Consider the following 13053-nt stretch of genomic DNA (forward strand, 5'->3'; position numbering starts at 1 on the left):
AACTGGAGACCAAAAATAATGCATTGCTAAGAAATGCAGCTTACAGTCGATACTGGAAATAGACAGACAATATAAAAAGAGACAATTTTTCATTAGTTAGGTCATTAGTTACAAAACCACTTCCAGTTATTATAAGGAGAAAGATTTAAGTTTGACCATTTTACTTTCTTTATATTCAGGTTTACATAAATAGGAAGAATCCAATAGGTTTAATGATAACATTTAGATGTTTTACAGAAACCTTAAATGTAATACAGAAGGTCCAATGAAATCAGACAAGATATCAGATTTATTGACTTGCACAAGTCTGGTTCATCCTCAGGTGAAATTTCCAAATGCCTGAAAGTTCTATGTTCATCTGTTCCAACAAATATATGCATGAAATAGAGGGTATTTCTTTTTATGCAGTATAGAAAACGTCTGGTTTCAACTTTACATCCTGGTTATTTACTGATTTCATCTTAAACTTTTGGGATGTTAATTTTAAAGCATGTTTATGACTGAAATAAAAACACAGAAATATCCCAGATCAAAAGATTTTTTAATGACTTTTTACATTTATAAATTTACATTCATATTAGCATGATGTAATTTGGTAAAGTAAACACTGTCAAGTGTCTTTTTTTTGTTTGCCATTCTTATACTTTATATTGTCAGACTGCAAAAAAAAAAAAAAAATCTAGCTTCAGTTTTATTTAGGTTTGCTGAATCCTTCTGTATGGATTTTATTTAAGATTTTTTACAGAACATTCAAAACTAAAACGGAAGCAACATTGTCACCTGTTAACTGAAAGGGAGAAAAAAAAACAAAAAACAAAAATGCAATTTGTGACATAAAAGGACTGAACACCCAGAGAAGCGACAGATGGAATATACATTTATAAAAGCACATTCATATCAACACATGATGCTTTGGAATGAAAATAGTGGCGGCTCACTGTGATCAATTAACAAAAGTCCCATTTGTGCCCCAAACCTTCCAATAAGAAAAGTGACTTTCACCACCTGTGCCATTAATATGTGTGAATACACCTCACCTGACTGCTTTCATAAAATGCTATAATAAATAAGAAAAAAAATATATCTGATTGGTCCATGAGGTAAAATGTAAATGGAAGCAGAGTTGGAAAGATATAACAAACGAATGATAATCAGCAACAGAGCCAGAAGGCCAATAAAGCTGCATTATTTGTTACCATACAGACAAAAATCACACAGTCCAGCTTGAGGTTTGATAACAAAATAATCCCCCAAACTGGAATCTTTACAAAGCCGGTTGATGGATGATATTCTAAAATTTACACAGAAGTTATATTCCAACAGTTCAATACAGAGTAAGACCCCCCTCATCAAAGCAAAACAGATCAACACTTTTAACTCTTAATCCTTTACTAACTTTGTGCTAAAGGTGTGTGGAGCTTAAAGGATAAAAAAGCCTGGATCAAAACAACATGGAGGATGATGATAGAGAAGCTTAAAATCTGTCACTGAGTACAATCATACTGGCACCATCTTTCCCTTTCTTGCTACAACAAAAAAGCACTTCAATAAAAAAAAAAAAAAAGAACAGCTCATTCAGGCGTCACTGGTTTGGAATCACACTCACCCGCCTGTTGTTCTTGTTGCTGAGAGGTTTGGTTCAGAAGGGCATGCATTATGCTACACAGTGTACACTGAAAAGGTAGAATTCAAAGAGCACTTCAAATAAATCAGACTGTCTGACTGAATTTATGTGCAGAAACTCCCAAAACATGTTTGAATGCAGCACATGTTTTAATATTCTCTCTATCAGGTGTAAAGCAGCACGGGTAGTGTTCAGCAGGTCAATTGTCTGACTTTGCAGCTTGAGAAAATTCACCCAAAACAGCAGCAAGAAAAAAATAATAAAAAAAAAGGAAATATTTAAAGTTTTATTTAATCTTTTTCGGTTTTCTCAATCAATGTCTGTGTTTGGCATATTTTCCATTATCTGAGGCAACAAGTCTAAACTGTAAACTTCCACTTCGGCTGCAAAGCTGAACAGTTACCAGACATGATCGCTTTCATTTGCCAGTGAAATATAAGACTGGCTGCAAATGTGCAAAGCACTTTTTTTCTGACAGATATAAACCAAACTTTTTTTCCCCCCCTCAAGTGTTAATCCCTCAAATCAATTTTTTTATAAGGCTTTTAGCCTAATTTTTATCTACTCCTCCATCCGAATGTTTGCAGCACCACTCAGGCAGTCACACAGGTAGGCGGAGCTTAAACCCCCCCCTGCAATGTTTATTAAACTCTCTGCAAGAACAAGAGTCGGAATATTTTTTCATTACAGTGAGAGGTGAGGTCTTTTCTAAAGCTGTGGAAACACCAGCGAGTAAAGAAGGAAGTTGTAGAGAGGACACCTCTCAGAGGCTCAGTGACCTTAATGGCCCAATGTGGGCTCTGCCCTGTCTATTCTGGCCCGCTCAAACACTTGTTTGGTTGGGCCAAATCCAGTCCAGTGCGGTCCGGTCTGGTTTGGTAGTGGTCAAGGCCAGGGTTTTAGAAGAGAGCTTTGGATCCTTGGTTTTCAAACTCTGACCAGGCGTCGTTCAGCTCCATGAAGATCATCTTAGCGTACTGTTCGTAAGGCTGACCTGTAGCCTGCATAGTCAAATACAATATTAACAACTGATAATCTCAGCACTGGACTCTAAGACATGCAGGATTGTGAAGCTGTACCTTATCTGGATGGACGACCAACGCAGCCTTTCTGTAGTATTTCTTCACCTGGTCGGGTGTCACAAGGTCAGCCATGCCCACAGGCTTCCAGCGAGTTTCCCCCTCCCACAGAACTGTATGCAGAGTTGAAAGCAGTGCTCTGATGTTCCGCTCCTTCCCCTCGATCCACTCAAGAAGCTAAGTAGTAATGAGGAAACAAAATGTAGAATGTGTACGGTCAGTGTGGTCTAAATGTCCTCATACTCCTCTGGATTTAATATTTCATGAAACCAATGAACACCAGAAGTCACCAAATTATTAAAAGTGCATCCAAGTGTAAATTTTGCTGCTCTGGCAAAGCCAGTTTTCTTTTTTTTTTTTTTTTTTTTAAAGCTTTAGTGAACATAATAATAAAAAAATAAAAAAATACTGTTATGTTACTGTTATCTGGCTGAGCTGAGAATCTTGGGCCAAAGACTTATTTCTGTAGATGTGTGAAGCTGGTAGAGATTTACCATCAACAAAAATGAGGGAAAGTAAAGATTCATTACTAATCCCTCCACATCCATGAACATGTTTAAGATTTGGCTCTTGCAAGATACTGTAAGCTTTTGATGTGAGCTGTATGCTTTTCATTTTTCATAAAAATTAACACCATGTGGGTTTTTGTGGGTCATGTCTGAGGTACCTGCAATTTAAGGGGATCCATGTCCTTTGCAATCTCCTGCTTCCTCATTTCAGCGATGGTCCTTGGTCCCCTTTTATCAGGCTTGGATGCAAAACCCTGAGTGGACAGGAGTTCCTCAAAATCATCCTCTTTCACTTTTGGTTTGGGGCCTAGGGTAAAACAATGACAAAGTTTAGATCTGAAATCAACTTAAACAAAGTATGTTTGAAATAAAAATACTCAAATCCGTTCTCTACATTAAGATCATCTTACCAAATCCAGGCCCGCGGACTCCCCTCTCCTCCCTCCCACCGATGACACTAGAGAAATTAAGGTTGTAGTTGGGTTTAGAGGGCTGAGCGGCTGCAGGCTGAGATGTTGAAGCTCCTTTAGGGGTTGATCCAGGTCCAGACATCCAAGGTTTGGTCTGAGCAGATGCGGGACGTCCAGACTGCCAGGTCTGGGTTTGAGGCTTCGCAGAGGAAGGGGTGGTGGAAGATGGAGTCTTTGTGCTAAAAGAAGCCCCTGAAAAGTTACCGCTTGAAGAGCCTACAAGAAAAAAAAAATACATTTTCTCTATTAATTTAAACAGTTCAAGTGGATATTTTTTAAATGATAAGGTCAGTTCTTATAAATCAGCATGCTGCAAGGTAGTAGGAGGAAATATACCTGGTAAGTTGGAGCTCAGGGTTCCAAGGTCTGCAAAAGGATCGAATGTCTGAGACTTGGCCTTCGACATGGACGACGTACCAGTGGCTGCAAAAGCAAAGAAAATACAGCAGGTCAAAGATGACATGTTGGAAAAAATACAAATTAATTAATGGGAGGTTTCTGACCCACCTGTGTTTGTAAAACTGGGTTTGTTGGTGGTGTTACTGAGGCCGGCTGTGGTACGAGCAGCCCAGCTGTCCCACCCACTCAGCAGGTCCGGCTGGCTGGCTGAGGACGTCATCTTAGGGACATCTTTTGCTATCCTGTCTGTAAAGACAAAGTGACTCCAGTTCAGCAACTTAGCAAGATGCAGTTGCCTATTTATTTGAGTCTGCATCTAGGTAGAAAAGATTTCACATTTTGACATGTACACATCACAAACACCAGTTTATCCCAGTGCGATCTTATGTGATAAAAAGAAAACAAAACATTGCTTAACGTATGTACAAATACAAATCCTTCTGTTTCACAGTTTTGCACCAATTTATGGATAATTAATGGATTGACTATGCAATGTGACAACATGGGACCAAACAAAGAAAAGGGGGTAGACAGCTGATAGGAGACTTACTAAGGTTAAAAAGGCTGGTGTTTGATGCAGGCGTGGTGGTACTATTAGCTGAGCTGAATCCGCTGGTTGCTGAACTATCAGAGCCCAACAAGTCTCCAAACAGGTCGGCCCCTGAAGCCTGGCGAGAAGAGCCGATGCTGGAACCAACACCAGAGCCGGGTCCCATCCCGAATGGGTCAAACAGGTCGCCCATGGCTACAGTACATTAAGAATCACATAACATTTATATCATACGTAAACACTTTGAGAGCATGTGTAACTCCCAGTCCTCACGTTTTGAATCAGGTGTGGCTCCACTGGTGGCCTCACTGAAGAACAGGTCTTCCTGCACTACTCCGGTCTGACCAGCAGGGGGTGCAAACAAGTCGTTGAGAAGATCACTATTGCTGGAGGCAGCTTTCAATCCTGCCTGCCCCCCTTGATTAGAGGCACCAGAGGAGACTGAAGACATGTCAGGAGGTTGAGGGTCCGAATTCAAGCCAAGGAGGTCAGCTGTGTCGCTACGAGTAGATTCCTGGGGTGCAGGGGAGGGTGTCTGGTGGGAAAAATAAGATAAAATAGTCAAAATAGTCTACTTCAGCATAAGGACATAATTATTATATTTGACCCACCTGAAAATCAGCATCTAACAGTTGTTCACTGTGGTCGAGGGATAAAGCTTCCCCACTGGGAGCAGAGTAAGACTCTCCCTCTGACTGATCACTAAAATCTTCCTGATCATTCAGGGATCCTCCTCCTATGCTGTCTGTAGCATCCCGAGGACTCTGAGCATCTATGTTTACAAGGGGAAAATCATAGCAAATGTAATAAGCTTTAAGTGTCAAAGTACACTGAATTCAAGGAAAAGGTTTGGTTATATAACATTTGAAATGTGTAATCATTTAGACAAAGACATGAAAAGCTCAAAGTTCTTCTTTAAAACAAAAATAAGTCCTAATATTAACATTGGCTACAACTTTAGATAATTTTAAAGAGAATATAAAAAAGAAAATGTACCTTCCCAATCTAGAGTCTGAAAGAAGTTGCTAGGGTTACCATCGCTACTGTCAGGGGTTTCCGATTCAGTTGTGTTGGTGCCATCTGGTGTCTGAGCTGGTGGAAGCGACTCTGACTCATAAAATGCAGAAGATCCAGGCTGGCGAGGGAGCTCGGGTTTACCTGTGGTTATTAGACAAAGAAATGAAACTGGTTTTACTTGTGCAGTTTGGTGCTTCTCTCTGTGAAAGTCTGATTTCATTTCATCTCGCAAAAAAATGTTTGACAATATTTGTTTGAAAATGAAAAAAATATATACATTGGCACTATATGAACACAGAGAGAATTAAAGAAGCTGTTTTTTTTTTTTACTTTGAAGATACAGATACGCGAAAACAGCACTTAGGTCCCGGAGGTTCTGAGTTCAACTCCCAGAGACTGCCACTCTGGCTCCCTGAGCAAGACCCTTAACCCAACACAGTTCCCTGTGCGCTGCACAATGGCAGCCTACTGCTCTCCAAGGGGATGGGTTAATGCAGAGGTACATTTCTCCAGTGTGAGATCAATACATTTCAATTATTTTTATTATATTAAATGTAAAAAAAATTGTCATTTAACTCATACAGAATGCATTCATTACATAAAGGGACTTTTGTCACTGAAGAGCGTGATTTAAGAAGCTGAGTGTTTAGTATCCAAGCACATTCAGAAGAGAAGTGTAAAAGGAAAATGTGCTGAGAGTATTCATGAGCAAAATCCAGTAAAGTGTTTGGGAACTGTAAGGCTGGAGTCAACACACCAAGAACCAGTAGACACAGACGGATACTAGGCATGGTCTATATACATCTAGCCTGACCTAAGGAAGAAAAGAACAAAACTGTTACCCATTGATCAAAAGTCCTATTTCCAGATCAAAGTAAAGTCTGCATTTCATTTGGAAATCAAGATGCTGTGTTATCTGCTGAAGTCCAGCCAACGCAGCAATCTACCAGGCAATTTTAGAGCATGCATGCTTCCTCTTACTGGCAAGTTTTATGGAGATGCTGATTTCATTGCCTAGTAGGACTTAGCACTGGCTGCCCATAGGTTCCATCATCTGGTTCAAGGACCGTGATGTTACTGTGCTCGACTGGCTAGCAAAGCAATCTGGGCTCTTATTACCCCTCAGCAGAGCCACAGACTAATCCCATCCATGCCACACTGAAATCATGCAGCAATTTATGCAAAAAGAGGCTCATCAAAGTTAAAGTGCATAAAATGAACATCATTCTATTAGCACTCCTTATTCAGCTTCATCCATAAACGAAGCATTTTGCATCTAGATCAGAAAGTTTGTTTAATCTGTCCAGAGAAGCTTCTTCCACATGTTGACGATTTCTCCAATCGTTACTTATGGCTAAATTAAAGGACGTATAAAACACTGTCTTTCAACAATTTCCTTTTTTTGGGGGGAATACAGGATATTTGATAAGGGTGAGTAACGGTTGCCCTTTTAACTGGTTCTACCACCGGAATAGTGACTCACACCCACTTCCTCAGGAGTACCAGAGCCCTATTGGCTGCTGCTCAGGTTAAGGCTTCTCTTGCCTGCTCTCTCTGTTTAGGTGGACAGCCATGTCTTTGTAGGCTTGCAGCTGTAACTTACTTGTTTGATCACAGATTCAACTCTGGGATGTTCAAAGCGTTTACAGAGCAGGCTTTGGATTAGAGCTGGGATATTAGCTGAAATGTAATCATTACTCGACCAAATGCAATTTTCAAATCCCAGAGGTGCTCAGTTTTGATCAGATTACATTTAAAAAGAGTACAATAGCCCTTTAGGTGTCAGTAATACACTAAAAAAGGGTTTCTCACCACACAGAATGGAAAATAGCTGCAGCTAGAATGTAGATCAATACATGGGAAAAAAGTTGGCAGTTAAACACTCAACAATAGACTCTTATGAATAAACTGAATTAATTTGCAAGTCACCTCAAACACCATAAGCTAATCAAATTCAATAAACCTACCAAATTTGCTCAGGATTTCCTGCTGCTCATCGCGAGACGAGAAGAGTATTTTTGGGTTTAGCCCCTTGGTTTGGAAGCCCTCCCATGGTGGGGTCTTGGTGATGGGTCTGTCTCTAGGTTCCACCTCAATGTCCAAATTAACCTGGAACAAGTCTGGGTATTTTTCCTGAATGTCACAGGCGTCCAAATCATACCTGACAGGAAAAAAAAACCCAGATACATAAGGGAGAAAAAGGGAAAGAGAATAGAAAAACACCTTAAAGTCTCTCCTGCAAATATCTAGTATTTATTATTTAAGCATCATTATTATTCCAGTTTGCCATTGTATTTGTTGACTGACAGTATACCTACTTTGCAAACTTGACAGTAGTTGCATTTCTTGGGATAAAACCTGTATGAAACTGGATCTGGAACATTTTCATTGAAGCCATCTGAAAAAAAAAAAGGAGAAATGAGAGTCTCTGAAATCCTTTTGCAAAGGAATTTTCACCTAGATATCAAAGCGCTGTCTAAATTAAAGAGCACAGTTACTGTTCCTCAAATAAAATAAAAACAAAGACGGAGGAACATGTGGTAGTTTCTGTACCTTTGCCTGGAGACGGCCACCCAGTGTAGACCTTGCGTGATAGATCACCACCAGTACATCTCCCTGAACTGTAACATTGAGGGGAATCTCTGCTCTGCCATCTTCCATCTTAAAATCCCTGAAAATAAAGAGAGATAAAGTATCTGCATATTAAAGATATGTTTTTAACACTGTTAAACCCACTGATCACTATTTATTCACTGGATTGCTGATAGGCCTATGGTAGTACATGGTGCTGTGAAGTCGCCAGCCGCCATATTGGTACTCCCTAGTTAGACCTGTCGGAATGTAAACAATATGTGCGCTACAGCATCGAACAACAATGATGTTCTCATTTTTAGGGGGGCTTAAGACTTTTAAAATAAAGATAAAGTCATCAGTTTTTCACACACTTGCTGTTTCATAGCATCAGTAGATTACTGTAATTTATGGTAAAAAATAGGCACATCACATTGCATAATCAGTATGAAGTCTGTAAATCATGTAATATGACATATTATACAATTTATCACAACAAAACTAGAGTCTTAATGGAGCATAATACTGTAGTCAGATTTTAATAATATTACACACACACACACTCTCTGATGATGTGCCAAAAATGCTAAATTAATGATGTACATGTAATATATATGTATTGATTACATTTTTATGGTAATTACATTACAGAATTTTTTTTATGGCACGACTCAGTGAGAATAAGGAGTACCAATATAGCGCCAGGTGACTTTAGTTTCTTCAGCCTATCAACAATCTAGTCAATAAATGCAGATCAGTGGTTAAACAGGACAAAAACCTGCCAGGACAAACATACTTCATCCGGTCATACTCCTGCGAGGTGGTGAGGACCCTCTCGTCTCCGACATAGACCTCACAGAACGGCCTACACCCGTTGCGCTGCTTGTTGAACAGTGGCACTGGAGTCATGATGATGGAATGAATGACTACTGGTTTGCTATGGGGGATTATGGGCTCTTCTGCCATCATGTCGCACATATACTCAATGTACCTGAGAATGAAAAGCAACACTTAGAGGACAGCATCTTCCTGTAAAATGGCATATTTCATTCTATAAAACTAAACAATTTAAGAGCAAACCCACAAATCAAAGTCAACATTTCGCTCAAACTGGGTTTCTACCTCTTGTGTGAAGGAGAAATTCCTGGAGGGCAGCGCTTCATGGAGAACATGTAGACTGCAGCCTCAGCTGTGGTGAAAAGGCGACAGAAACATAGGAAGGAGCAAACTGCCACTGCTGATGCAGCACGACCATCCTACAGAGAGAAAAAAACAAAACAAATAAAATTAACATAAATAAAAAAAAAACTGCAGCTGACTCAGCATTGTTACATATAATATACAGAAATCAAATCTTTGATGAGTTTAGTCACGTGGATAATTAGGGATGTGGATCTCAGTGGATTAAAGGAAGATCGAGATGTGACTACAACCTGATTCATTAACATGCTAATGCAAATTCCCATTAAACATGATATTACTTATAGGGATGAAACGATAACAAAATCTCACAGTACAATACAATTTCGATATTGACCTCACGGTACGATATTTATTGCGACATTGTGGAAAAGCTCACAGTACTGTTAAATAGCTCACGATAGTGTTTGTGATTATAGCAAAAAAAAATACTTTTAAAAATATTTTTTTCTGCTTTTGCCAGTCAACAGGCAATTTAGTGTTGTATTTATGGATCATTACAACATAAAACGCTGATCACATAGTGCTTTTAAAGTGCAAGTTGTAGTCAGGAACATCAATATTCTGTTGATTCTTCTGTGCAATGTTCAAGTTAAGAAGCAACCAGAACAATTGTAAACAATAGGGAATTCCCTTTAAGTGCAAACAAAATATCAAGTTAAGTCAGGTTTAAATGTGCAAGGCAAGTAAAAGCAGCCTTTTAAAACTGGTATATAGGAACATAACTTCAACTTAAATAAAATAGTCAGTCAAAAAGCCTTTAAAAAAACACTGACCTATCGCAGTTTACTGTGGCAGTGCTTGCATATAGTCCATTGTCTGTATATCACCTTCTCTCCTTTTGTGTTTTTTGACACGGCAAAACCAAAATGTTTCCAGACATCTGACTTAAAAGCTGCAGGGGCTGGCACAATCTCAACTTCGGGGTTGTTGTTTTCATCCTTACAACTATCGCTGTCGGCCATGCTAGCTTGCTTTGAGCTTGTGTGGACAGCGTGCAATCCGGTTGCAATCTTATTGGCTTAAGAGCGGTTGGTATAACGACGCAGCGCATGGGCTCATGTTATATGAAGTTAACAATGATTTGTTCCGCGGGACTGTATTTAATCCTCTTGCTTTTTAACGGAGACCTGTCCTTTTATTATTGTAACCCAACCATGACGATATCGAGACACGTTTACCACCGCGATAGCGCGATAATGTCAATATCATTACATCCCTAATTACTTACGCCTTTTGTTTTGCATTCAAGGTTGAGAAACATACTTTTGGAGGATAAAAATAGCTGCAGCTCGCCAAGCTGCTGTGATCTTTATTGTGCAAATCTGATAGAGACTAATGTTTTAGCAAGTCTTGATCTGTATAAGAACATGAACAGAAAAAAACATTAACACTAAAGCTACAACATCAAATTTTATATTTATCTGATAATTATAGGACTATAAAGTTAAGATAACTGCAGTTATACACACACTAATGAAAACACATGTTATCTTATAAATTGTGTTATTTAAAACCAGCTGAGTTAAACTAGGGTATTTTATCTCAACTCAGTTTTAATAGGTATAATTTCCAGTAATGATTTATCAGATTGTTTTATCAGGTCTGTAATTAAACCGCTGACATGGGTTGCACCATGTTCTTATTTTTGTTCAAATGGCTTCAAATGTACATAGATTTAAGTGATTTTAAGGTTGCTGTTTTTTTTTTTTTGTTGTTTACACAATTTTCTCAAAATTCTTTCTCGATTTCTTAGTTGCTATAATTAAAAGACAGAACAATAGTGAAACATATTTGGATACAGCAGAAGCTCAGATCTGATTTAAAGAATAAAACGTCAATCTTTCCCCTAATTGGTGAGGGTAAATGTTGGACTCGCCTACTTACCAGACAGTGTACTATACAGATGTTCCTCTGGTCCTGTTTGAGCCACAGATGCATGTTCCTGCATACGCTGTAGAGACTGCGAAGGTTGGGGGCACGGCGCACCTGCCAGTTACACTCTGAAACCTGGAAAGATGAGACAAAGAGTGAAATGAGCAGACAAATGGAAAAACAAACCCTACAAATACATCCGTAATTGTCCGATCAAACATCTACAATCATTTAGGACCATCAGGTCACATTAAACCACCCCTGAACCAATTATGCAGGTTTCTTACCCTGTTGTGGAAGCGAGAAGGCCTGTAGGATCGTCTGGAGAGGTTGTAAACAGCGTAGTGGCCGGCATGCCGTGAATCCAGGAAAAGACGGACTTCCTCAATGTTGTTCTTGATTGCAGATTCCACCCCTTCTGCTGGGAAAGACATCACTGCAAACACAGAAAAAACTCATTAAAATTTTGAATAAAGAAATACTGCTCTGTCTTAATGTAAAACACTTTAACTAAATGGCATCCAGCTGAGGTTATAAACGGTATGATAACCGAACACAATCGCTTTTGTAAAACACATCAAAAAGTTAAATAGCGATTATCTACCTGCTATTCTGGAGGTGATGTAAGAAATGTCCAAGTCTCCTTTCGCATAGCTGCAAAGACAAAAAATGTGACTTACAAAAATGAAGAGTACATAAGAGAGGACTGGTCTGTATAGGGAAATGATTTCTGATATTAAAGCCAAATTGCTTGACTGATGCCAACAATAATGAAATCAATCATTTAGCAGCTCACCTAACCAATGACAAACAAAAATTTATCCAAATCCAGAAGCAAAATCACCTGTTTTGCAAAAAACAAAACATTACCCCAGTTTTTAAGCCCTCCCAACAAATTAAAGCAGCTTTGATTTGTACAATTTCTCCTTCATGTTTATAGAAAATTTTCAAGGCTCTGTCATTATTTTCCTGAGAATTTAAATACCAAACAAACAGAGAAAAGTGTTTTCTATTACATAAAACACCAGACTAAAAGACAGTTTTACAAAAACACAGCAACACAATAAAAGCATAATGATTTAGAAATAAAAGGTAATGGAGTTGTCTATTCCGGCTAGAATGAATATGACGCTACGAGCACACAAAGGGGATGCCGGTTAAAGGACACATGGACATGAAACGTTTGCTTAGTTAGCAAAGGAGTCAGAGAAACCTTTAGTTGCAGTTTCTCCATTTGCTCATTCAACCAGAAAACATTCATGATCTATGGACACTGAGTTACATCCCGATTTTGCACTTGGGTGGAAAGTAAATTTAACAATCTTGTTAAATTTGTTAAAAGCACTATCAATGACAGACATTCCTCCCAATTACTAATTTCTCCATCTTTGAATTCCCATGTTTAGCAATACCTCTTTATACTTTCTTCTTAAAGACACACTGCAGACTTTGTGACCTAAAGAGCTGATGCATATAAGTTATTTTAAATGATTCCCCCGGCCAATATTTATGGAGGTTGATCGGTCTCAATTTTCACAAATACACATATGTGATTCATATATGCACAGGACATGATCCACACATGCACAGCACGATTCACACAACCACAAAAATATCCACACACAGAGTACAAGATCCACACACACACAGCTGGAGTCACGCAGGCACACAAGATCCACACATGCAGAGAACAAGATTCGCCAAGGTATTTCTGGTCCATAAAGAGTTATAAATTAATTGATTAAGTACCGGTGGTCTT

General features: G+C 38.8%; 1 protein-coding gene across 2 annotated transcripts in view; it reads right to left on the reverse strand.

The window, feature by feature from the left end:
• Positions 1 to 529: 529 nt before the first annotated feature.
• Positions 530 to 13053, reverse strand: part of gak (cyclin G associated kinase) — a 35559-nt gene continuing 23035 nt past the window's right edge. For both annotated transcript variants that reach the window (XM_015375571.1, XM_015375569.1), the window contains 18 exons: positions 11899 to 11948; positions 11582 to 11730; positions 11307 to 11429; positions 9342 to 9475; positions 9016 to 9210; positions 8202 to 8319; positions 7967 to 8046; positions 7616 to 7809; positions 5628 to 5789; positions 5243 to 5403; positions 4905 to 5166; positions 4632 to 4826; positions 4190 to 4327; positions 4019 to 4105; positions 3623 to 3898; positions 3371 to 3519; positions 2704 to 2880; positions 530 to 2625 (listed from right to left, as the gene is read on the reverse strand). In XM_015375571.1, the coding sequence (XP_015231057.1) occupies positions 2524 to 2625; positions 2704 to 2880; positions 3371 to 3519; positions 3623 to 3898; positions 4019 to 4105; positions 4190 to 4327; positions 4632 to 4826; positions 4905 to 5166; positions 5243 to 5403; positions 5628 to 5789; positions 7616 to 7809; positions 7967 to 8046; positions 8202 to 8319; positions 9016 to 9210; positions 9342 to 9475; positions 11307 to 11429; positions 11582 to 11730; positions 11899 to 11948 (2752 nt within the window). In that variant the 3' untranslated portion in view covers positions 530 to 2523. The remainder of the gene's footprint in view (positions 2626 to 2703; positions 2881 to 3370; positions 3520 to 3622; positions 3899 to 4018; positions 4106 to 4189; positions 4328 to 4631; positions 4827 to 4904; positions 5167 to 5242; positions 5404 to 5627; positions 5790 to 7615; positions 7810 to 7966; positions 8047 to 8201; positions 8320 to 9015; positions 9211 to 9341; positions 9476 to 11306; positions 11430 to 11581; positions 11731 to 11898; positions 11949 to 13053) is intronic.

The sequence above is a fragment of the Cyprinodon variegatus genome, unplaced genomic scaffold (assembly GCF_000732505.1).
Source record: "Cyprinodon variegatus isolate N-32 unplaced genomic scaffold, C_variegatus-1.0 Scaffold121, whole genome shotgun sequence".
Classification (NCBI taxonomy): domain Eukaryota; kingdom Metazoa; phylum Chordata; class Actinopteri; order Cyprinodontiformes; family Cyprinodontidae; genus Cyprinodon; species Cyprinodon variegatus.